The 27500-nt window shown below is 43.3% G+C and overlaps 1 protein-coding gene and 1 long non-coding RNA gene across 2 annotated transcripts in view; one reads left to right on the forward strand and one right to left on the reverse strand.

Moving 5' to 3' along the window:
• Positions 1-4185: 4185 nt before the first annotated feature.
• The window catches only part of LOC134460567 (nectin-3-like protein), a 101020-nt gene continuing 77705 nt past the window's right edge, over positions 4186-27500 (reverse strand). Inside the window, exons 9-10 of the mRNA XM_063212945.1 lie at positions 5031-5063; positions 4186-4212 (exon numbers count right to left, since the gene is read on the reverse strand). Of these exons, the coding sequence (XP_063069015.1) occupies positions 4186-4212; positions 5031-5063 (60 nt within the window). The remainder of the gene's footprint in view (positions 4213-5030; positions 5064-27500) is intronic.
• On the forward strand, positions 7505-9839 carry LOC134461802 (uncharacterized). Its single transcript, XR_010037420.1, has 4 exons — positions 7505-7905; positions 8424-8482; positions 9298-9366; positions 9607-9839. It is a non-coding gene; the product is annotated as an uncharacterized LOC134461802 (long non-coding RNA).

Genomic DNA, 27500 nt, shown 5'->3' on the forward strand with positions numbered 1-27500 from the left:
TGTGTGTGTGCACAAGCGTGCACGTGTGTGTGCGTGCGCGTGTGTATTGATGCATGTGTGTGTGGTGTACATTTGTGGATGTGTGTGTGTGATGGCATGGAGCATGGAGGTGTGTGTTGCAGGAAGATTGGAATGGTTTTGTTATTTGCTGTTCAGGGGCTTTATATTGCAGTCTCATATGCCGTCTCCTTGCCCAACGCCCCGAGTGCTATTATTTCAGCTAAATGATTCGCTGTTTATGTCTCCGCCTGAGATTGTTTGCCATCTGTGTGTGTGTGTGTGTGTGTGTGTGTGTGTGTGTGTGTGTGTGTGTGTGTGTGTGTGTGTGTGTGTGTGTGTGTGTGTGTGTGTGTGTGTGTGTCGGGGGTATATGTGAGTCTACTATCTGTGCTTGAAGGAATGCATCCTCAGGAACATGGTGTTTCATTGCAACCTGAAAGATTTCCTTGCGGCCACACTAATACCTCACAGCGGCTGCCTTAGTAGTTTGCATATTTCGTCCGTGTGTGTGACTGTGCGCGCGCGCGCGCGTGTGTGTGTGTGTGTGTGTGTGTGTGTGTGTGTGTGTGTGTGTGTGTGTGTGTGAGAGAGAAAGAGAGAAAGAGAGAGAGTGTGTGTGTGTGTGTGCGTGCGTGCGTGCGTGCGTGCGGCGTGTGTGAGTGTGTGTGCAAGTGCAAAAGATATATGGCCATGGCGAGTTATTTTAGCACTCCTGTGCATTATCCAGAAAGTGTCCAGTCTCTCACACATATTCGCTCCAATTATATGTCTGATCACTTCACACAGACTTCAAAAAAGCACCCGATGAAATTGCTGATATCCCCAAGTTATTATTATTCCGTCTGATACGTTTTCCTTTTTTTAGTTTAGAAATGAAATGGCTGAAATCACTTCAGACTGCTTTTTTACTTTGGGCAGACTCGCAGGCTCAGTGTCTGGGTGCGTGCTGCCTACTGACTGACTCATTTCAAATGATACTTTCAAATCGCTACAATAAAAAAAGAAAATACTATTTTGATTTGCGGCCCTGCTGCTGGTTATTTCAGAAGGGAGCCTGTTGGCAGCCATTTTGTGCACTTTCTTGAAGTTTCTCTTGGGTTGCTGCCCTGCTGGCAGGCCCATTACCCAGACACCCTGGCATAGGAAGCAATTTTGTGAAGAGACCGAGGGGGGGGGGGATAGGGACATGTCCCCAGAAAGGCAGTTTGGCAATTACCATCTAAAAACAATGTTACGCTTTATTAAATTGAGATGGGGATGACTTCGCACATTGCCTTTGCTTTTGCCTTTGTCGAAGCGTTCAAACCATTCAGGCGAGCCATTCAGAGCTCGTTCGTAGTGACCCAAAGCCTGTGCAGTGGATGTCCTGTCTTTCCTACAATGAGAGCTGACCTTGCGCACTGCAAATGTCCTGTTAAAAAAATAACTTTGGGCCTCCGCCCAAAATTGTAACAGCCCCCTGCAACCTAAATTGACTCTCCCCAGCTGACTCTATGCTGTTATGCCTTTCTCCACACATGGATTTGCTCCGCTGGACATGCATTTTAGAAGCCAGAGCCTTATTCAGTTGTGAGAAGAGCAAAAACATCCTTACCACCATGCCATAAATGCCTTCAAATTCTCTGTTCATCTTTTGAAGACTGGACATGTTCTAGATACAACACCACAGTTGCAATAGCACAGGGGTGTCAAACTCAAACTGGCAGAGGGCAAAAATCTAAATCTGGAGCGAAGTCGCAGGCCAAACTCAATATATATATGTGTTTTTTTACAAAAATGGACTTATATTGCCCATGTCCAGTGTATCCACCCATGCCTGCAGTTCACCTAGAGGGCGCTATCGAGACAGCACAGCCGATTCATTCGAATGGAGTCTGCATTCACTCTTGGCGCCCCTAGAGTGCAGTACCACCCGGAAAAGTAGTGAGTAGACACACTGGACATATCTCCTTTGCTGATTGTATCTCTGCACTTGGATATCAGCGTTTGCGACACCCTGTAAGAATGGTGTTGTTTCTAAACAAACTGCTCACTATCAAACTTCTCTGTGCCTGGATTTACATGTCAACAACCCCGTCAACGACTCTACGGAATGAACATTTAAGTAATTTTGAGGCCCACAAATGGGTGGAAAGTACAGGTTTAAGGATGGCTAATTCGATGCCCCGATTACACGTAACCACGGCAAGCACACTATGCTAGCATCGGCTAATTAGCGCTTGATTTCGGATTGCAGGGGACCTATGAGGGTGAGGTATGTGGCAAAAGTTATCGCTCAGCATCACTAGTTACAGTATTTCTCAATTGGTTTTGTACATTTCTCGAATCTCTCTCGCAATTTGCAAAACATAATATTCATTCTCAAAACAGCTTTAACAAATGGCAAAACACTGTGGATGACCTGCAAAACCAAGTCTCTTGCTCAAAACCCAAGTTTTTGTGTCAATGAACATATCAGTGCCAGCAGAATGGTTAGTCATTGTGTCATAGTGTGGTCCGTGTATGGACAAACTAGTCAAATCGCTTTAATTGTTGTCAATTGAATAGTACACTCTTGAGGATCTTTTCTGAAGCAAAATGTTGTTTAGATTGGATGGGAAATGTTGTAAATTCCACTTTATATTACATTGATCAGATAAGATTGTCCTAGATATACATTTAGACTATGACTATTTATTGACAGGTTTTCTCATTGCAAAATAGGAAAAATAGCAAACTCTGGTTGAGGTGTCAAAATGCGCCCTCTACCATCCCTTTTTACTTGTCTTGCAAGCCCATGTGAAAAAAAAATCTAGAACTGTAAAGCAAAATAAATTTGAAACAATACACTGATACTGTATAAAGTGCACTCACTGTCTTGTGAAATTCTAGGGAAATATTGTAATTTTGCGTGGAGCGTAATTATAAAGGGCACATGAGGCATAGAGTAATATAATGCAGTACAGTGCCTATTGTTGTATTGCATGCCTGTTTTCTCTATCCCTCCTATTGCCTTCGATTAGAGAGAGTCAATATTTACCTGTGAGCAAATTACCAATTCAGATCACATTTATAGATAAAAATCCAATGGAAATTATACAGTGCTTATCACATTATGACAGCTTGGTAAGTCATTTTGCATGTCAAGACTTAAACTATGACATAGGGCCTAAATGTTTTGGGGGGTGAGATAGTTTTGTGTATTCAGTGACAATGCTTTTTGAGTGATATGACAAAAGCAATTGATAATGTACGAAAAAGCTGAGAATTGTACACAACCATCTGCATGGTGATGAAAGCATTTGCTAAATGCTGAAAACTATGAGAAACGTATTTTACCATGTGCACAGATAACAGCAGGAAGTCACAATTGAACAAGAAGTTCTGAGAATGATTATTCTGTTGTGAGAAATGTACAAAACCAATTGAGAAATACTGTAACACCACGTAACCCATTTCACACCGGGTTACCCCTTTAAATTAAAGATGGACCAATGAGCTGCCCCAGCTATTTTGCGGGGGCAGGAAAAAAAAAACGAACAAAAAAAACCCCCATGCATCAGCCCCTAAAGACTGTCGGTCCACCGGGAAAATGAAATGCCCTGTGTGCCAGGCAACCAGCCCGGCACCGTTTCCCAGAATGAATTCCTGCTTCTTCAAGGATGTTCCGCTGTCCCCGAGGAGTCTGGACAGGAGTCTCTTACTGTGGCAGTTCATTTCAGTCACTGGGGGACAAAACAAACTGCAGCAGCTCATACTGCTGGGTCTTGGGCTGTGAAGGGGGCTGAAGGTCAGACTGAAGAGGAAATCTGATTGACAGATGACTCGTGACAGGGTAGATAGATAGATAGATAGATAGATAGATAGATAGATAGATAGATAGATAGATAGACAGATAGACAGACAGACAGACAGACAGACAGACAGTGGTGTAGTCTAGAATGCAGTATAGCCACCTCAAAAATTCAGGGATTTCAGTATACCCACCTATAATTGATTTATCCATTATTTAGAATAGCACAAATATATACAGTATAAACATCTCAAAAATGCTCAAATATACAGTATACCCACCACAAAAAGTAGACTACCACTGGACAGACAGACAGACAGACAGACAACCAGATTAGCATACATAATGAGAAAGAGAGGCAGACTTTTTCATCAGTTTTGCGGTTCTTTGCTGTGCCTATTCTGTGTGGTAGACTACAGCGCCCTGCATGGTCTGCTAACCTGTGAATGGTGTTGCTCACAGTGAGAGCGAGAACAGAGACATCTCTAGGGACCTACAGCCTTGAGACTGTCAACACCTCTCTCTCCGTAGCACTGCTTTTCAAATCTGCAGGCTGCTCCCCGGCGCCCTCTTTCTCTTTTCTAATAAAGAAAAGAAGGTGGTGGTGCGAGGGGGTTTTATCTTTCTTCTTTCGAGTTCTCATTTTGCTCCAGTACCCAAATTCAAGGGGCAGAGAAACTGCACTGCAGAAGCAGAAGTCCTGCTATGGTAGATGTTAAAACTCCTGCCAATTATTTCCTCTACAGGTACTTGTGCTGCTAACATAGGAGATATCAATAATTAATCATTGCAAATAATTGTATTCATCAACCTGGATGAAGGAGTATGGTGATTGAGATCAGCTGATTCATTGGTCTGAAGCAAATACGCATGTGGCATGGTTTTGACTTTCTGAACCCAGGATGTCTGCCCCTGCCCAAATGACTGTATTTGTGGTGGATAATGCTGTGCATGCTTCTGGTGCTTCAGCTCTTTATATTCCACCCATGATGAGTGGGGCTGCACTATAGTCAGGGGTGGATTAATGGATGGACTTCCTGTGTACCGGGACCAGAACCTGGGGCTAAGGGGTCATGCTCCCTCTTTTAACTTGTCTTAAAACAAGACAACGCTTAACATGAAAAATAAGACACTTTACCACCTATATAAACCCTGGCCAACAATTTCAACTGTATTAAGCCCCAAAATAGTGGCATACCAATTTTGGCAGCATCATTTCAAGACTCAAAAATCTACTGAGTTTATCTTCATCTCTTACATGTGTTGGCTGATCAGGGGGCCCTTCAGGTGGCTATGGAAAAAGACAAGAAAACATTTTAGAAATTCTGCTGAAAAGTATTTTGTGTTCAACGACTTTATTAGAAACGCACACACACCCACAACTTTTGATCAGCCGTGTGTACTGTAAACTACCATGTGCCCTGGTGGGCACTTTTAACATGAATTAGCTGTGTGCAGGTTGGATGTAAACCAAGTATAGAGGCAAAGCCTGCAGCACTAGGCTAAGTGCAGACATGATATTCGGTGCTTTGCAGATGTCTGACATCTACATCATATCACTCGTTTATTACCATCTGCGCATTCTCATTTATTGTCTGTATATTTTCAAGACCCACTAATTGTACTGTAAATTGTCAGAGAATATAGAGTCAGGATGATTCTCATACTATAATTGCACGTTGACAGGTTAGTTTTACCCAATTGATGATGTGTAGCAATGGTAATCCCACTCAGTATGAGAGGAAGCACAGGTTCAGACATTTGGTTTGTGCGCCTGGCTGAGAGCCTTCTGGTGCGAAACTACCTTCTGCAGGGTTATCAATGAATGTCTGAAAGTCAGAATCCCTCCTCCCAGACATAACACCTAACCCATGTGCCTAAGTGCTTCAGTTGGTCTGGAGTAGCCAGGGCCCTCAGGTCACTAGGGGGCAGCCCAAATTGCACACAGAGAAATTCTCTCTCCATAGGGTCCAAATGTAATTGATTTATATACTCCATTTTCTTCTACTATGTGTGGGTCACTGCTGTTCAGTGTTTTGGCACTGTGCACTGTGCCCAAATTTTCTTTGTCTGTTGGAATGCTTGCTACCAGGGGCGGTTCTACCACTGGGCAAGGTCGGGCAATTGCCCGGGGCCCCGAACTTTCAGGGGCCCCGACGTTATCCAGATCAATTCCACGTGGAATGAGTTTTCAGGCTCTCGGGGCCCTAAACTACAGCACAGGGCCCCCTTCTACAAAGTAGCGGGTCCTGCCCGACTTGTATGTCTGCACTCAATATAAGATGAAAGCTCTCGCGCTTCTTGAGAATGATGTATCTTCCGAAAATCTGCATTTGTATATATAGCCAGTGCCACACTTCAGCACGACGGTGGGACTTAAATTTGAACTCAACATTATGCCACAAGAAAATGAATAGTAGGCTAGGCCTACTGTTAGCAACTGTAGGTCACATGGGTGGTAGAATTATACAAATAAATGTTTCAAATACAAATGTAGACCATAAAAGAACGATATTTATGTGGATTTTCTTTGATTTATTTTTGTACATTGCGGCCTTGCATTGTGGGATACATTATACCGGTAATAGCCTAATACAGTCTGGCTGTTTGGAGAGAGCGCCAGTTGCATCGGCAATGTTCTACCGTTATTTCTAATGTCAGCCTGCCCCAGAGAGCTGATTCGGCCCTGACGCGTGGGAGCTTGTCCTTTCATGATAATAATAAGCCACAATAAGTCATGGTTGTCAGTGAAAACTCAGTCGTTTGCCTATGTTGTAGCATGCCTTCTTGACCTTGTTTATGGATGTAGGCAGAACATGATTTCAATTTGTGCATCTTGATAAAAAGTCCGTGTTACAAATTGCCCTGCGTTACTTTGTGCTACGCACTCCTCTACTTCAGAGACAGAATTGTAAAATAACCTGGTCACTTCAATCGCCAGTGCTAGCATGAACATAATGGATATTCAGAAGATATGTTGTACAGAAGCTACAAAGAAGGCACGGTAGGGGTTTATTCCTTTCAATCATTATGTCCGCTGCAGCACAATTTTGATACCGTATCATGCAGTGGTGGACGAAGTACACCAGTTATGTACTTGAGTAAAAGTACAGTTACCTTGCATTGAAAACTACTCAAGTAAAAGTGAAAGTATTCACCTCACTTTTTTACTTGAGTAGAAGTACAAAAGTATCTGCCGTCAAAAATACTTAAGTACTAAAAGTAAAAAGTAAAAACTTAAAAATGAAGCTTTTGGTGCAATTTTAATATTTAAGTGTTGTAGGCCTAGTTTGGTCATATCTAATTAAATATCCTCTGATTTGCATAGGCTATACCAACATGTTAGAACTAGGCCACAACAGGCCTCAGAAACACTGTGGAGTAAGTCCATGGATGTTTTAGCATCAGTTCATTTTCACCTCTCTAAACAAATACTGACCCTAATATGCCCAAAAGAACACATGAAAGGGCAATTAATATTAAGAATGATTAGGCTTAAATTGATTATATGCCTATTAGAACAACTACTACAATACCCCACCCCCCGCAGCCGTAGGCCTACAGTCCAGTTTAAGCCTACTTATTTGTGACAGCAAGGAGTTAGAGTAGTAGCCAATAAAGTACTTTATGTTTATTTTTTGGTTATAATTATGGTTTTGGTAGACCTTTTCTTCTTCTTCTTCTTCTTCTTATTATTATTATTATTATTATCATCATCCCAGATAGCAGATATTTTGGCTTTGTTTTGGCAGATATCTGCAATTTATGGCTTCCTTTTGGCAAGCCATAAGCTTTTGGCAAAATTTTGGCATGGTTATGGTTGACCTGGGCGCCAGTGAATTGGGGCGTTCCTCTGGAAAGCAAAAAAAACAAAGATTTGGCTAAAATATGGGTTGTTTATGGCTTCCCACAACACATTAAAACGCGCGGACTGTGAATGAATGAGTTATGGCCAGGTTATGGCATGTGTCAGGTTAATCTGAACCTCGGGTAGAGAGCGGGACAGCAACGTTCTACATTGGTGCGCTTACGGCAACCCAAAAGACTGCCAAAATCAACTGTCAAGAGAAACTCGTGCTTGCCTCACTTCAGTTTCCCCAGCGCCAGTGTGTGTCAGACTTCAGTTTATGCAGGTAAGTGCAGTTGACACGTTTTTATATTAAATACAACCGCCGATGACTTAAGAGATGAGGCATTTTGTGTTATCGGTTTTCATGTTGATTTCATAGGTCTGTGACCGTCGGTTTCCGTGTTATGCGCTGCAACTTAGATACCCTTTTAACAGGAGCTAAAACACAAACGTCTGTGACACACAACTGTGACATTTAATCTTAGTTGCTACAGTACCCTCATACTCAGTAACGGTTGATTAAGTGTTGTTCTGTGGTTGAAATTCACTTTCAGATATCAATGCCAAGGGAATTTCAATCAAAGAACAACAACACTAGCAATCCCAGCTAACTGCCCAACGACAGCTAGCAAAAGCCGGGAGCTAGCTAACTCAGGCATGGAGCATATTCTACCTATCGGCACAAAGCAGAGCACTATCTAGCAATATCTGTCTGTCACGGAAAGTGTTGGACTCACTGTAATTCTAGCCTACTATTGAAGCAATCGAGTGAATCTGCTTTTTTCTACATTGTCTTTTCAGATGTGCTGCTGCTGAAGTCACCCGGTGGAGGAACTTGTTTTTTGACAGGCATACTACAGGTTGGTTCCACAATTTATTAACCTCTCTCTCTGGTCTAATCTTCGTTCGTTGTGAAAGTCCTTGCTTTTAATGTAACTGCTTTTAAGTATACGTCTGTATTGGGTAATGCAATGGTCGGTTTGTGTTTAAGCGCTGGCTATTTAACATGATCAGTTGTTAAGGCAGTGTGTATTGTTCAGCTATCAACAACAGGGGGTAAACCGTATACAGAAATGTGGCCCATGTAGACCTATGTAATCTTGCTCTAACATTTGTAATACCTCAACACAGAGAGTAGCTTACTAGAGGTGTCAAAGGTAAAAGTAGAAGTGAATTCATGGTGAAATGTAAACAAACGCTTGCCCCCAGACCAGGATCTCTGAAAAGACTGAATAAGGGGGGAAAAACACCTCAGATATGCCTACTGACAAGTCCAGGGTAGTGGGAGCATTACTAATTGTCAGAAAGCTTTAACAATGGCACATGATATAACATAGTGACTAGTCTGTTTCACCAGTTATTCTACTGTAGGCACACCCAATGAGATAGATAGCCTACTGCTTTGTTGTTATTGAAAAACCTAAAAGCTAGGTTAAAAAAAACCTCCAATTTGACCAGTACTCTGATCTTAGAATCAGTGGGCTACTATATACTCAAGTGCAAGTTATATGTTTTGGCAGGGTTTTGTTTGATTGAGTATTGTTTTTTTTTCCTGTTCTTTTTCTCCCTTTTACTTTTGACAATCCCGTAGATGGTTGTACAATCTACTGTAGCCTACTACTCATGTCATTTAAAATGTATAAAATATGAAATAACATCTACATTCTCTTTTCAGATGCTGTGCTGCGAACGGACACTGCAGTCACCTGTGGGAGGGGTCAATCAAATCGGATCTCAAAAACAGGTACCACATTTTAATAACACCCCTCCCCCCTCTCCCGTCTATTACTCTATTAATCAAGTGCATTTGTGCCGCCACTTGGCCAGGACACCCTTGTTAAAAGAGATTTTTAATCTCAACAGGTTTATTTTCCTGTTTAAATAAAGGTTAAATAAAAGAAGAAAAAAAATGTAATGCCACTGTTTTCAAAGTTACTTTTGCATGTAGTAATTCAATTTGGTTTATCTTTTTATTCTTTCCTAGATGTCGCGAATCTGATCTGATCTACCTACCTCTATGTGGCAATAGAGTACCTGCTTTTACTGGCCAGGGGACCAAGATGAAAACAAGAGGCCTGTACCCAGACATCCAAGCACCCATCAAGTCACCCAGTCCTCCACCACCTGCCGTGCAGCTATACCCATCCATCAAATCCAGCCACTTGCCCACCCTAACCAGTCACAGCATTTGGAGGCAATAAAGTATAATGAAATGTATTTAATTGTCTTGGGGTTTTTTTTTTCTAGATGCATAAATATTCCAGTTTCATTGTTGAAAATCACGCATTTATTAAATGTGCGATTTTCAACAATAAAACAGGAATATTTAGTGATCCCAAATGTAGCCATAATGGGGCCAAATGTCACTTATTTGTCTTATAAGTTTCTCTGTATACCGGTACTTACATTTTAAGTATACAGGGAAACTTATAAGACAAATAAGTGACATTTGGCCCCATTATGGCTACATTTGGGATCAATTATGGGTACATTATGGCAGTATTTAGGGTCATTTATGGCTGTTCTGGGAGAGTTATGGGTACATTATGGCTGAATTATGGGTACATTATGGCAGTATTTAGGCTCATTTATGGCAGTTCTGGGACAGTTATGGGTACTTTATGGCTACATTTTGGCTGAAGGGTGGGGTCTGGAATTCCTTTTGGGGCCTTTAAGGCTGTAAGTGGAAATCCCAAATAGGTTTTGGGTGAACTTTGGTCAATTTATGGCTGGGTTTGGTTGGTTTTGGCATGCCAAATTTGGGCCACTTTTGGCCCGGGGACTCAAACCGAAGCCAGCCAAAAGGCCAAGACACAATTTGGCCCAAAACTCTGCCAAAAACATTTTGCTATCTGGGATGTAGTGTTTGGTTATGTTAAGGTTGGCTTAGGCCTATGTATGGACAAACAGACTTCTTGCGATTCTAAGCTAGAAACATCTTCATATACTTGTAATGGTCTCTATTTGCTAGATGCCAATGATTTGCAATAGCCTAGCCTACTTGATACAACTTAATTGGAACACTTATCTGTCTGATCATGAAAAAGCCTTTTGTGCCTGTGCACATCACTGGGCCAATATTTAGTCAAAGCCTACTGACCTGGCTTAAGGGAAAGGATACATGTTGCAAGGACACATGTTGCATGTAGCCTCACTTTGCAACATATGGTGGGCATGGCAAACCTCATGTAATGATACAAACCCTTTACACAAGTCTCTTTTCCATAAAGTTGAAGCAAACCATTTTTTGGGTGACAGGGGAGTCTATTAGACAAGTAATTGATATCCCCAACTACTTCAGAAAATACTGCAATGTATTGAGGGGAAAGAATGCTATCACGGAGTTGTGCGCCTGGATGGTTTGGAATAAGCAGTAGGCATCCTGTGCACTTCACTGAAGAAACCAACACGCTACAAAAGCAGTAATTATGTGACTCTATTGTAGGCCTAAGCCATAACACAGATATAGTAGCACAGTATAGCACAGTAAGTCAAATAAGCAGTATGGCCTACATTAAGTATCAATTCGCTGATTATTCAGTTCAAACGCGAAGCCTATCTGACAAATTTCGTCTCGTCAGGCGAGTGCAGCCTGCGAGCTAAATCTCTCCCCCCTCACACAACGAATACGACGTGCAGATTAATACACTCTAACAACGTTATTGTCGCCTGCTTTATTGTTTTGCTGTGCTTTCCGCGTGTTACTAGAAAGTACCGTTTCTTCTTATTTCAATTCGTCTCGCAAGTCGCAACAGTGGACACATCAGTGGTCTTGCTCTTCTCGCTTTCCTCCTAAAACTAATTCTTTACAGTAGAGCTTGTTGTGACGTGACACTTTACAACCAATCACAATGGCGAATCTCTGAGTCTGCCAATCGGATTCAGTTTCACTTTCTTCACACAAGCGTGAATCTCAGATTTCATTTGACCAGGGCATTAAAAATGAATTCATTCAACTGCCGTGTATCAAAAAGGAACGAGTAAGGAACGAGTGTTTCTGTAAATGTAACGAAGTGAAAGTACTAAATTTCGCTTTGAAATGTAGTGAAGTAAAAGTATAAAGTCTTACCAAATAAAAATACTTGAGTAAAGTAGGAAAGTATGAAAATGTTACTTAAGTACAGTAACGAATTACATTTACTTCGTTACTGTCCACCACTGGTATCATGTCATACTTCACGCATTGTTGTCATTCGGTGTAACTATAGTCAAAAGTTGAGAGCTCTAATGTCGGTTCGCTGCATTTATTTCTGGTTAGCATGACGGTTTGGCTATTGTGTAGTCTAGCTGTTATATCACGCCACGAAGCTGGGTCACTTCAGAGTTGTGAGCGATATAGTTATTACAAGTTAGAACTAGAGAGGGGACTTGTTAACTATTCAACAGGTGTGTGCACGCGCAGTTGGCGCAAGGTGCCTGTTGTTCCTCGTTTGTTGCCTAATTTCGGTTTCTGAAACACAATAGTTTCTACTTCAGTCACCGTTTCCTCTGTATTGGGTGTTCACTGGCGAGTGCAGTGTGCGTTATGGTGCACCGTGGTGTGTCGACTCGTGACTGTGTTTTCATCGGTGTGTTGTGCTGTGATCTATGTTTTAGTTCAAGGGGCGCATCACCATTTTTTTACGTTTTCTTTTGTAATCAACCCTCTACCGCGAATTGTCTGATTCTATCTTCTTTTCTCATTTATGGAACGAGTGTGGGTCTATCCTGGCTATTTCTCACGTGTTGCAGGCTGAATGCTCACATCAACAGCATAACTAAATCATTTGTCACCTTAAGAAGAAATTAAGCTCTGCTTTTATTACCTGCAGAGATGGCTATTGTAATAGCCTGCCCTTACAGGCATTCCCCAAAAGTCACTCAGGCAGGTGAAACTTATCCACATGTTGCTGCTAGAATTCTAAATAGCAAAAGAGATCACAACACTCCAGTATTTGGTCATTTCACTGGCTACCAGTGAGGGTTTTTGTTTTGTTTTGAGAATTGAGTTTAAAGCAGTCCTGATAGTCTTTGTCACTAAATGCCTTGTGCCCTAAATATAGGCTATTGTGGATGTGCCAGAGCGATATCATCCTTAGATGCCTTAGGTCTTCTCTGGTAGTGTCTAGTGTTAAATCCAGATAGGGTGAAATGGCACAGTCATTATGCTACCTGCTGGGGCCAGCTAGATGTCCAAATAAGACCTGCCCCAACAGTATGATTTCAAAAGAAATTAAAAACAGCTTTGTTTTCATCTGACTTTGGTGATAGTTATCTACTATCTAAAGCAATATATTTTTCTCTCTTCTCTTTCGTTAGCCTACTCTTTAGCACACTGAATGACAGTTGTGTATGATAATGTGCTATATAAATATTGATTGAATGTGGGGCCCACCAAAATAATCTTGGTTATGGGTTCCGTTGTTACGCCACTGCCTGCATACATCATCGATTATTAATTAATCATTTAAAGGGGGCCTCAAAATTGTTTCTTGCCCAGGGCCTCAGATTTTCTAAAACCGCCCCTGCTTGCTACCCTTTCCTTTTCACTACTGCTCCTCCACACTGCTGAAGTATTTTATCATTTTTCACTATTGTGCTAGTCAGACACTTTGGTCAGTTTGCACTGATTTTGAATGTGCTTCATGAATAAAAATCTACTTGCATACTTAGTACAGTTCAGGTTCATTTAAGTAATTCTCAACTTTTTTAACAAATGCCCCCTATTCCTCCACATAAACTTCCTAACGCCCCCTTGTCCTCAGCAGAAGCCTGCTAACACCCCTTTTGGTAGGCTATTAAAACACAAGCTGTATGCTTCTCAACACCCCCTTGGGCCCCCTAACGCCACCTGGGGGGCTGTAGAGCCCCCGTTAAGAAACACTAATTTTAAAGTTTAAAAAAAATATATATGGTTTATAGATTAAAATTAGTTACTTAGGTTCATTTAACTGATGACTCTCCATTAGTTGTGATTGTGATATCTGAATTGCAAGCACCTTATGACATTGGAAAGCGTAAATACTACTGAATACAGTAGGCCCTATATTTTGTGAAGAAGAATACTGAACGTAAAAATGGTGTGTGTGTGTGTGTGTGTGTGTCTGTGTGTGTGTGTGTGTGTGTGTGTGTGTGTGTGTGTTGTGTGTGTGTGTGTGTGTGGGTGTGTGTTGTGTGTGTGTCGTTGTGCGTGTGCGGTTTCCGCTGTGTGTTTGGTGTATCGTTCGTTGTGTGGATGTAGCTGTGTGTGTGTGTGGTGTGGTTGCTGTGTGTTGTGTGTGTGCTGTGTGTGTGTGTGTTCCGTCGGGTGTCGTGGGGGTGTGTGTGTGTGTGTGTGTGTGTGTGTGTGTGTGTGATTTTTGAAGAAGGACCAAGTATTGATTCCCAGCCTCAGCTTTAGTTCTGAGTGGAACAACACAGACTTTAATTCCCATTCTAGAGTGTGTGTTTTGCTTTTCTAAAGCAATATGAAAAAAAAATAATTCAACAAATAAATAAACTATGGTGAATGCCAAATGCACATTTTTCTAAAAAAAAAAGATTGCTAAGCCTAATTGGCTGGGGTGCAGCGTCTGAAGCTTTGTCAGAGAGATGCTCGGCACCACTAGTGCTGTGCTTCTGCCCATGAATACGGTATAAGAGCAAGCCATTAAAGGAACGCATTACAAAAACATTGCATTACCTATACCATTGCTGTGCCACACAATGAAATGAGACTCAAATTTAACACATGTCTACACTCTGAGTGTCGATGTAACACTGTGTAATGTACGTTTTCATGTTGCCTTTAACAGAAAACATAATTGCATAGAGAAGCATGTGAGCAAGTGCAAAGTGAATCATGACATGACACTTGCTCCCCGAGGCACCTCGAAATTGAATGCTTTGCTTTACTGGGGCCAGAGATTAAAAAAATAAAAGAATAATTAATTCAATGAGCAATGAGGAATAAGAAGAAGTAGATATAGGAGAAGATAAAAAGAACAGTTTTCAGGAAAGTTATCAGTAAACTAAGTTGAGAGCTGCATGGTTCTCAGAAGGCAAGCTTTGCTGCCCACGCCTGCGCTTCCGTATTTTTAGACTGTTAAGTCACATGTTCATTTTTTTTAGACTAATGTTGTGGTTATATATTGCAGTTATAACCTTTGGCAGTGGGCTACCGAAGTTGTTCTGGTGGTAATGTGAGTGATAGGTAAATCTTCTTTCTGTTATGCCGTTTTTTGAAACCAAGAAAGCTAACTATCAGTCAAAGTAAACGGGCAAACGACGGAAAAGGTGAAACCGCAACACCAGGCTCTCGTTTTGCTTTTTTTACGTGGTAGTAGTGGTGAAATAAAATCATTGGTAGTTATCTTGGCTGTGCTAATAATAGTGTTTCACGTTACCAGTAAGCCATTACGTGTAACCGTTGTAATCAACAGTTCAGGTCAAATCCATTCATTTTCCTCTCCACATACAGTACAGCATGTACAATGCCTCCAGGACTTTTAACAGCTCACACTGAAGCGTCTGTTCCCTTATAGTGTAGAGGTCAAAGGAACATCTCTTTTACTCTTTCATTCATTTCACTCATTGTTGTGTGCTGCAAAACAGTGCTGTAGGTTGAAAAAGAAAATAAAAAAACCCTGCAGCGGTAAGTGAATTATAGTGAGTTATAGTGCATCTGAGATATTGTTTAGCGAGAGCATGGGGAGTGATGCTGGTGCCTGGGTGTAGGCAGCTCCAGTCATTAAGCACAGGTAATGAGGCTTGGCAATGGCAAAATGTACTGGACAACACCCATTAACTAACAAACAATCACATAAAAGCCTTTTTATCCGTTCCAGAGTTTGTACATTTGCCAGCCTAGTCTGTCAGAATTAAATGTTGGAGTGGGTGATTTTCAATCAACCTAACACAATGATGTGAGCAGTACATAGAGTCCTAAAGATGCAGATTTAGAAACATGTGCTGCATAGTCTGTAACCTTTTAGTGCCGTAAGACATTGAGACTTGGTCACTGCCATCTTGGTAACAACAAGGTTATAACAGAAGCTCTATGGTACATGAAGAAGAGAATCAGTTATAAACTTATTGTCACCAACATTGAAATGACCAAGTCTTAATGTGTTGCGTATATCATCGTGAAGGGAGAGATGGCGTCCGTGCCTTTGTCTTGCTTCGGAAGTCGCACACAGGAGCTGGATGCTATCAGTGAAACTGTATTAAAAGCCAAAAATAAAGAGAAACAAAAACAAACAGTGGGTTACAAACATTTCGGGTCTAGCCCATCATCAGTGTTCCCAAATTCAAAAAAGCATTAGGCTCCTGTGTGCGACTCCTTTTTCTTCCCATTGCTATTGTCATAGCAATGTTGTTATGAAAATGTAGTTGCGCATTTTCAGCAAAGAGTGAACGGGCCTGCTGCCGAGCTTGTCTGCACAAAGAGGCTACGCTGCCCACAGACAGATGGCAATCTTCACGTATAATCACTGAACGGTTGGCCAAAATATCCTCAACATGGCTCAGTATGTCAATACCTGGTGAAGATCTGGAGTGGATTGAAACATTGTTAAATTTATTCAGTGTGTTTTTCTGATTCAGTGCTCAACTGTGTGTGCTGCATATAGGGCCACATCTTTGTTAGAATCACGTCAGAATGTCACGGTTATCCTAGGGACCTTGTAGATATTGATTTTTGGCATGTGTGCACATCTCTTTCCATTTAAAATAAACCCTGCTCATTACAATCTTGATAACAGCAAGGTTGTATAGGCTCAGCATGAAGGGGTTAGGTTTCCCAAACTGACAGGTTGACATTTGTCGATAAAATGAGCATGGTGACACATTGTGTTAAGACTGAGGGGTTGGCCAAATGATCCTCAACATGGCACAATGGTCTAACCACAAGGCTCTGGGTGACGTTCCGGATGTGGACATAGACTACACCAGTTATAGAGTAGGGTCACAAAACCCCTTGAGAAATCCTCAGTACATTTATCGTATCTAGGGCCGGTGTTTATATTGACTTTTGGGATTTGTGCACATGTGTGGGTTTATTGACTTTTGGGATGTTAGCACCCTTTTCCTTTTAATATTCTGTGAATGTATGTTACTGATAATCACTGAAGGGTTTGTCCAAATTATCTTCAACATGGCTCAGTATGTATCTCAATAACTGGTGAAGATCGAGCAGATAAATTGAAGTTAGGCCCTACATTAATTCAGTACATTTTTAGCAGCACAACTGTGTGTACAGCATGCATGCCACCTCTTGCAGAATCCTCATTCCTCAGTACACTTATCTAGGGAGCGTGTTTATTGATTTTTTTTTGGATGTGTGCACATCTCTTTCCTTTTAAAATTCTGCAAAGTGAAGTTACCCCACTGACAGAAATTAATCTCGGCTGCTGATAGTAAAATATAAACAGTGTGACACTTTGAGATAAGGCCTTGGGCGAAGGTGGCTGGCAGCAGAGCTAAGTGTCCTGCTTGGAAAAAGTAATCACAGATGCAATTTTCTAAATCCGCCCTGGCTCTGTCATCGGCTGCCAATCAGGTTGGCATGCAGAGCTTGTCTAATTACATGCTCATTTGACGGAGGTGAACTGAGAGAATGCTCTGTTCAACACACAGGAATCCTGGGCCAGGGGACTGTGGACGGGGACATGTAATAAAGCGGATCTCTTGTACTCACCGAGACGTGCTGACGTCTCTTGGACTTGAGGTTGTTTGATTTATGAGAAAAGTTTCCACATAACAGGAACATCTATTTAATGTTCACTATTTAGGTGTGGGGTAGGTTGGGGTTATAGCTTATAAGAGGGTGCATGGGAGCGTCAACTCAAGTGAAAAGGACCTATTACACCTGTAGTGGTGCTAGTCACGAGTGGCGCCGCTGAACTTCTGCTGAGATGCTCATTGATGCATTTACAAGGTTGGGCTTAGGCGATATAAAGGTTGCCAATTTTTGACAATATAAGTCTCATTATTTATTTATAAATTATGTCCACATTGATACCACATACTGATGATGGCTTTAGAGACAAACCGTGTGTGCTTGTGGACATGGTGGTAATTTATAAATAAATAATGAGACTCATATTGTGAGTGCAGAATTTTCCTCTTCTTAGATAGGCCTATACACCTATAACAGTATTACACATACTTGCCTAAGTTGCCACTGCTCTGGGGTTTGGCAGCCTGGTGAGTGCAATTACCAGTACCTTTATTATTACTGTGAACCCTTACTTCAATGTAATGATATTGGGCACATGCTAACGGATAAAGGTGTTGGTAGGGTGAGACGCTCCTTTGATTTTCCATAGAAATCTGAGCAGCACACTGATTCTGACACACCTTGTCCATGTGAGCCATGTTCACAAGTCCCTGACCATTGGGCAATAATTGTTTTACAACTATTTGTCAGGGGGGATAATGCTCCTTCATACCTTTTATTGATTGTGTGGCACAGTGTTGTCAGCTTGTTGCTATTGTCTGTCTTGTTTTATTATATTGTGAACAGTGGATTCCTTGAAAAAAAATGTGCTATACTATACAGCCAATATCTTAAACAAATTAGTCTGTCTATTTTACTTGTTTGCACACAGCATCACATAAATAACACATTTAGTGGGTAAATTTAACATAGTAACATAATGTTTACTGAAAATTTCTCAGTGAACAAATGTACACTGTACAGTACTACAGTACATTAAGTGAAAAAAATGAAGAAAAAAAAACCCAACTGGCGACAAAAGCAAGTAAACAGGACAGGTCCAGGCCAGGCCAGACAAATGGTGATGAATCAACCATACCAATGGGTCCCAGTTATTATAACATAGCCTTTTAATGTGCATCTCTTCTCAAATTACTTTTCTGCATCACATCTCTGATCCAGTGGCTATGTAGCAACTAAAAATTTTAACCACAATATTGAGCTGCGTTACAATTTGACCCAATGACCAAATGGGTTGAAAATGGGTTGTTGGAATGAAATTGGGTTGTTTTGAGCCTAGTCTCCAGAGCAAAATTGCCCTTTACTTGAGAGGGCGAAACTAAGTCCTACTATATGGTACTTTACTTAAAACAGTCTCACCTGGCAAATCAGCTCATTTTTTTGACAACTGTCAACAAGTGTCAACTGTCAGTTCGATTTATCTTAAACTTGATTGGCTACCACATTAGTTATATCTGCGTTTCCTCTGTGCCTCTGAAGAACGCGGCGGAAGAAAGTACTGAAGAAATCTGTACCATCAGTCCTTATCAACACATAAAGAAGAAGATCAAAGAGGGGGTTCAATGCAACAAGAAAACGAAACGAAAAATTGGCATTAAAATAAAAACTCTGACCAATGTGTGTAAGTCCATCATAGGAAAGAAACTCAAGAAGAGCAGGTCCGAAACATGTGGTGTACATGAAAAGTAACTTCTAGACCGCAGGATGTGCCCTTAATACCGTCTCTGGTCATTTACAAGGGTACCACGAAGACCCGGAGAAAGTGCGCCCAGCCAAGTTTCCCGACACAAAGGGGCAATTGTCCACATCGGAATGTAAGTGGTGACCAATAGTGACACGTGCGACCAATTCCATACCTCCGTATTAAAGAAAAACGAGGCAGCGATGACCGACGATAAAATCCAAACAGCTATGGACGCACAGACTTTAGTCCTGATTACATGGAATGTCTTATACCAGACAGGACGCACAATCATCATGTACCTCTCCACAAATATACACATCACGAAGAACACATTAACAAGCACAGCAAATAAGTAGGTATTGTGCATTACCAATGGCAAACACATTTTGTAATGATACACAGCCATTGTCATGGAAATTGAATTTGTGGAGATTTGAATCAGGTCAGAAATTAAGATGTTTATGACATACACAGGAACAATTTCGTCAGATTTCATCTGAGAGAGGAGTCTGTATATAGCAAAACATATGCCTGGAAGGGCAAGAAAGAACACGGCCCAGAAGAATATCATTAAAATGTAATTCCTGTGCAAAACGCCAAAATGGACAAAGCCGCGGCCATAATTTTCATGATACTGGCTGAAATTGCAAAATGATGTTTCATTGGTCATGATGTCCAAGGTCATATTGGTAGTGAGATTGTCCAAAGTCATATTTGAAGGTCAGTACAGGTTGTGATGATTCTCCGATGGAACCTGTGAACTGTGAAAGGATATTCAGTTATTCCAAATTAACTAATCTCCAAGCATTTTTGTCTCAAAACCATTCTCAAGGCTGTAGTGGGATTAGTGTTTCTTCTAATTTTAGGAAGAACAAACAAAAACCCAAGAGCCTATGTTTAGTAGAAATATGTCTTTTGGAGGCTTTAACAGAGCATGGCAAAATAATAAAATGTTGACTTCTGTGAATTTCTGTAAAGATATGGCAACAACTAGAGTGAATATGGAAATGTTGCTGCAGACTACATGTATTAATGTAGCAGCATGCCAAATGTACTGTGAGCCTTACTGTAAGCTATGACCTCAGAACTTTGCAGAAAAGCAATGGCAGAACAAAATTGAAACCTTCCCTCCCCCTATAAAATGGTCTGTAACTTGGAAAGGATAGAACTTTGAAACATTTTAAGTAAATATTACTTATCATATGACTATACAAAAAATATTATTCTATTCTCATTAGCAGACTATGTCTACACAGGTTCTGATAATTCTCCTTATCAGATGGAAAATGTCTCTAAAGAAATTCAGTGGCATGGGCATGAAATCATTGAACATTTCCATCTGTTCAGAGAGTTGTTTATTCTAAACATCCCTTACAGTTTTCACTTTGACATGACTCTACTGTACACAGTAAAAACACATCATTGTTAAATATAACCCTGAAAGTGTTGAATTTAACCCAGATGTTTCAGATAACGTTTGGTCCCACTCAAAAATAGTGTTATTTTACACTGTATTCAGGGAAAGAATTCCAGAGTTAAGCTTAATTTTACTCATATTGTGTAAATATGAAGAACTATGTACTCAAAATTACACTGGACCGTCACAACTTTACTTCCCATGTGACGTGTACTTGCGACTGACCTGTAAGTGAGATGGAATTTCACTCTTCACAGTGTTGAAAGTCTTTATTCAAATACGTTCTGAAATATTTATTGGACACCTCCATTTTATTCTTCGGGTACGGGCACAAAACAGAGTCATTGCAGGCCCGATATGTGCCACTATACTGTAACTGGTTAACTATACTGTACTGTACTGTAATATGTTTTACAAAAGGATGAATAAGAGCATTGTCAATCTCACCATTTCAACGTTATTCAGGGTCTGTGGTGGTGAATCAGTGTGTCTTGAAAAGTCTTCAGCTAGGGAGTAAAACACACACAGGCAGCCTACATACACAAACAACAACCGCCCAACATCTCAACTTTAAGTCACTTCATGTTCTAAAAGAAGGAAAACCATAGCAAAAAACCTGCCCAAGATTGCAACATTTAAAGAAGCATGAGTTTTACTCTGAAAATTTCCATCAGTATAATATCTAGAATAAAACTATTAGCGGCATCTCTTTACTTACCTGTCAAAAGAATCCTTTAGCCTACTGTAAAAATGAAAACAATGTAAGAATGATCTCAAATACGTTGTGTGTACAAGTAGCTTCGCCGTCAAGAATTCATAAACACTGGGTCGGCGTCAACATTTGTTGACATTACCTCTGCGCTGAGTAAGATTATGCAAATTGTCTCTCTGATGTCACAGGGCACAGATTGTAAAGGAGACTTTGCCTTTGATGGTGTATCTGCCTCAGAGATATGTGCTGTCAGTGATGTGCCAGAACTAGAACAATGACACACCAAATCATAATCTACTTGCATAAAGATAAGATAGATAAAGATGCATTAATGATAGTGTCATTATCCTACAGCTAAGTTCAAATTATACATAGCCTTTTCCAAATACACATTGCTTCACTATAGCAATTTAACATTAGCGGTGTTTAATGTACATGTAGCCTACATACAGTATGGATCCCATGGTCACAAGTTCATTACTAAACGGTAGGATATTTTGTAAAATAGTGAGTAGCTCTGTACAGTACGCCAAACAAATTACTTCCTTCTTCCTAAATTGCCTAAATTGCCTCTCGTCAGAAAGAAAACGCTGTCTTCTCTATTCATTTCCTCCTGGAATACATATGTATTATTTACATGCTGGAACCACAGGATTTGGATGGGTGGATATTTGCTTGTCCCACTTTTCAACCCTCATGAGTTTGTCCTTTGTGTGCAACTGGGTAGAAAATACAAGGATACAAGGAGTAGGCCTATTTATTTTACCACATGCATAGAAGTACTTACAGTGATACATGCGGTGAACGAGTTGTCAGCTCGTACACTGCACGCACCCTCGTGTGTGTGTGTGTGTGTGTGTGTGTGTGTGTGTGTGTGTGTGTGTGTGTGTGTGTGTGTGTGTGTGTGTGTGTGTGTGTGCGTGTGCGCGTGTATGCGTGCATGTGTACGGGTGTGTCTAATCATTTGTTTAATCCTGTGAGTCGGTAGTGTTATTGACAGTGAGGCACGCCTCCAGTCACATCTGGTCTAGGTCAGCAGAAGCGGAGATGCCTTTTGACTGGCTGTACGAGACAAGGTTGTTTAGCCAGGAGAGCTGCTAACAGGCCCCAGCCAGTCAAGTCAGCCATGGTGCAGGGAGACTCTGGACTCAGGGGAACAGGTGGGCTGAGATGTTACTCTCTCTCTTAAAACTAATCAGACCTGTGCTGCTCAGAGACGGAGAAAGGTGGAGAAGGGAGAGAAGGATAGAGGAGGGAAGGTAGAGAGAGAGAGTGTGTGAGAGAGAGAGAGAGAGAGAGAGAGAGAGAGAGAGAGAGAGAGAGAGAGAGAGAGAGAGAGAGAGAATAAAAAGACCCACACCATCCCACACCTTTCCTCACTCTCAAGTACACTCCACGCCACACCACACCCCTAAACACACTACCCCACCACCACGCATCCCACAGCCAATTGCCTCTCACGTCTCTCCACCCCACACTACAGTACACCCCACCCCACTTCGCTCCTCAGCACCTCAGCCCAGCCCAGCTATGTAGTTCAGCCCAGTGCACCAGAGGGGCCTCTAGGGAGAGGTGCACTAATGGGCAGTGCTATGCCTGCCGCAGTAATGCTCAACCCTCCTCTCCCCTACACATCCATACCCATGGGTGCCGCTAGGGGGGGAAAGATGTTACAAATTCTAAGGGCCCAAGCACTGACAAGGGACCTTAAGATGGCCCAAAAGCAATAACAGGGGCCCTTAAAGGGCCCAAAGTTCGAATCTTTCATAGGTCCCAAATTTTCTGGTGGCGCCCCTGGCCCTACCCAACACCACCACCATATAGCTCATCCCGTCACCCACTCACTCCTAAGTTCTCACCCTCTAACCGCGCCCTGGTTTTCAGCTATGTGCAGCAGAGAGCAGCTTTGATGAAGGTACATGTCTACTGTACATAAGTACTGCTCCACCCTCCACCCTCGACTACTGTCCACACTCCACCACACCCCTTACCCCTAGACCAGCCGTTCTCAAACTTTACCATGACAAGGCCCCCCATATGCCGGCATTATCCAGCCAAGGCCCCCCTTACATGGGTCGTGCCACACTATTTTTTGTGCTACCATTTCACAACCATTATATTAGTCTGGGTCTGTTATTCAGTATAATGTTCAGAGATGTTCTTGACAAGTGGAAATACTGTTAAGCTTTTTTGATTGTTTATTTTGGTGTACATTCGTGGTTTCACTCATTGAAAGATTTAATTTGCTGTGCTATGCTTTTCCTGCCAACCTGCCGCGACCCCCCAATAACTTCCTCGTGGCCCCCCAGGGGTCCCCGGCCCCCACTTTGAAAACCACTGCCCTAGACCACTCTCCTATTATTCCCCCCACGCCATGCAGGGACACATACAAGCGAAGTTGGCCAATCAAAGTGATATTCGCCATTCATTCCTGAGGGAAGCGAAGCCAAGCAGACAGGGGCAAAGGACAATATCCCACCAAGTAAATATTATGCAAATGAGGAGCTAATTTCACCTGCGGTGGCCAATCAAATCAAGAAAAAGTAATTGTTCCATTCTATTTGATTTGCCGTGACGACCTGATAACCTGGCAGAATGGAACACTGAATTTCGCCTCTTCGCTTCACCTGGTTCGCCTGCATGTGTCCCTGGCGTCAGTCCCCACACCCCAACTTCACCCTGGTGTTCATATGGGCACCAGCAGGGCTGCTGACAGCTTTTGATGGGCCCGGGATAAAGTTATCTGAAAGGGCCCCCTACCCAATACATGCAATGTAATGGGGACCCATTTCTGGGCCCCCTATCTCCCTGGGCCCGGGACAGCATACCGCTTTGCCCCCCCTGTCGACAGGCCTGTGCACCAGAGAGAGAGGTGCACTGTACTGAAATAGGTGACGGAGTGGCTACGTCAGTACTGCCCCACGTACCCTCTCCTTCCCCTCTTCTCTGGGGAAGAATTTCACCTCCTAATTGTACAGTGCAGGTCAGATCAGAAGCGACTGTGGTTGTCAACGAGGTCGCTGAAGCAGCTTCGCCATGAATTTCCTTCATTTGCTCAAGTGAGGCTTGATTTAGCTCATCACAAAGCTGGGACATTTGCTTCCCCAGAGAGCTCTTGTGGAGAATTGCACTACTGTAATAAGCTACAGTGCCTACTGTACATCAGTAGTACCGCCAGAGAGAGCAGGGAGAGAGAGGTTCCATTGGCCCATTGTTTCCGGGTTCTATTATAGCAAGTGGGGGGGGGGGGGGGATCCCCCTTTAGGCAGACCTAAGCAGATAAGACCTAAGGACTGTTCTATTCAATGCTAGCAGTATTATGACACGCCCCTTTAGGCAGACCGGAACCTGTTCAAGTTAGGTGCCCATAGCAACCTATCACTTTGGCATATCTCTATACTTAAAGAATCTCTGGTACCGCTCCACCCTCCACCCCTCACACCTCCAGCACCACACGCCTTACTCCCAGGGCGCATTCAGGCTGAGTGAGAACCGTGCCGGTGCTCGTTCCAGCACCTAATCGCAAACCAGCTGCCGTGTTCACGCCAAAGATGTTAACGTTTGCGAACCGGAAAGTTGGTTCGTAATGCGAATCACAAAATACTTGTTTTTTCTCTGCGAACCGTGACGACAATGTTCATCCAGGTAATCCAGTCACGCGGGAAAAAAAGTTCAGAGCCCGGACACGGGCGGTTCGCATATAAGCACTTTAGTGCCGAACGTACCTAGTGCGGGCACCAGCACCGGCTCCGTTCTGGTCGGCCTGAAAACCCTACCAGTGTTGTATAAAGTAGATTGTTGGAAACCTCTGTCAGTCAAAAAATTAGCTCACATGGTTGGCTGCCAGTGTCTTGCCCCTCCTCACAACACCATGTTTATAAACAACAAAAAAACATGTATATAACTTTGCTTACTCCTAGACTACACTCTCGTACCCTCCACCACTTCACTGCTCTCCTCGTGCTCCTCACTCCTCCCCGTATCCTGCTGTTCAGCCATATGGTGACCTGGTGTTCAGCTCTGTGCACCGTAGGGCCTCTGTAGAGCAGGGGTTCCCAACTACTGTGGCAAGCAGCACAGCGTCTGCAGCAGAGAGCCTCTATGGAGGGGTGAACTAACATCACAGTAAAGACATGCAGTGTTAAATCGACACTTACAGAGATGATTTAGCATCTCCTACACTCTCAGAAAAGGTACAGAACTCGTCGCTGTGGCAGTATCCTCAAGGGGAGTACCATTCATTGTGTTGCTTGATTGGTACCCCCAAAAAAGAGGTGCATTCAGTCTCTTGCTATGTTGACCAATGTGCATCTGTCACCTCTTTTTTGAGGTACCACCCAAGCGGCACAATGGTACTCTCCTTTAGGGCACTGCCACAGCGACGAGTTCTGTACCTATATTTCTGAGAGTGAGTGTGTATTTGCTATTTGGTCCCAGAGCTCTCTCTATACATTGCATCTTTTTTACAGTGCAGGCTGTGCAGTGCTTGCCGCAGTAAAGTTCACCCCCACAGGCTCTTTGGGGAAGACTTTCACCTCCTAATTGTACAGTGTACTGATCAAAAGCGACCAGTGGGAACAGGTTGCTGAAGAAGCTTCGCCACAAATTTGCTTTATCACACTATTTGCTTTACAGCACCACACCGCACTACACCACAACACACCTCACTCCTCACCCCACGGCCAGTGCACCCTTGGGACTCTTTGGAGATGTGAAGTAATGGGCTGTACCGTGTCTGCTGCAGTACTGCTCATCCCTCTACAGACAGACACCCCACACCATCATCGCACCACACCACACCACACCTTACCACACCCTACACCATCATCGCACCACACCACACCTCACCACACCACACCACACCACACCACACCACACCACACCTCACCCCACACCATCATCGCACCACACACCACACCACACCTCACCTCACACCACACCATCATCGCACCACACCACACCACACCACACCACACCACACCACACCTTACCTTGACCAACCTACCCACCACACCACACCACACCACACCACACCACACCACACCTCACTCCTCAAACATCGCACTGCACACCTCACCACACCACACCACACCACACCACACCGCACCACACCACACCACACCACACCACACCACACCACACCACACCACACCACACCACACCACACCACACCACACCATCATGCACCACACCACACCACACCACACCTCACCCCACACCATCATCGCACCACACCACAACACACCACACCACACCACACCACACCACACCACACCACACCTCACCCCACACCACCATCGCACCACACCACACCACACCTCACCTCACCCCACTCCCTCACCACACCACACCACACCACACCACACCACACCACACCACACCACACCACACCTACACCACACCACACCACACCACACCACACCACACCACACCACACCACACCATCATGCACCACACCACACCACTGCACACCATCATGCACCACACCACACCACACCACACCACACCACACCACACCATCATGCACCACACCACACCACACCACACCACACCACACCACACCACACCATCGCACCACACCACACCACACCACACCACACCCCACACCATCATCGCACCACACCACACCACACCACACCACACCTTGACCAACCTACCCACCACCACACCACACCACACCACACCTTACCCTACACCACACCATCATCGCACCACACCACACCACACCACACCACACCACACCACACCACACCACACCACACCCTACACCATCATCGCACCTCACCACACCACACCCTACACCATCATCGCACCTCACCACACCACACCACACCACACCACACCTCACCCTACACCATCATCGCACCACACCACACCACACCACACCACACCACACCACACCTCACCACACCATCATCGCACCACACCACACCTCACCCCACCCTACACCACACCACACCACACCTCACCTCACCCTACACCATCATCGCAACACACCACACCACACCACACCATCATCGCACCACACCACACCTCACCTCACCACACCATCATCGCACCACACCACACCTCACCNCACCCTACACCACACCACACCACACCTCACCCCACTCTAGCTTCATTCACCAGAGGGCCTCTGTGGACTCTGTACACTAATGGGCTGTACAGTGTCTGCCGCAGTACTGCTCAACCCTCCACCCCTCACCCCACCACCTCACCCACACCACCATACTGTATTGCATACACCACCTCACCACAGCACACCACACCACACCTCACCACACCTCGCCCCGCCCGAGCTCCATACACCAGAGGGCCTCTGTGGAGAGGTACACTAATGAGATGGACAGTATCCGTACCTGCTGCAC

Source organism: Engraulis encrasicolus, chromosome 13 (genome assembly GCF_034702125.1).
Source record: "Engraulis encrasicolus isolate BLACKSEA-1 chromosome 13, IST_EnEncr_1.0, whole genome shotgun sequence".
Lineage (NCBI taxonomy): Eukaryota > Metazoa > Chordata > Actinopteri > Clupeiformes > Engraulidae > Engraulis > Engraulis encrasicolus.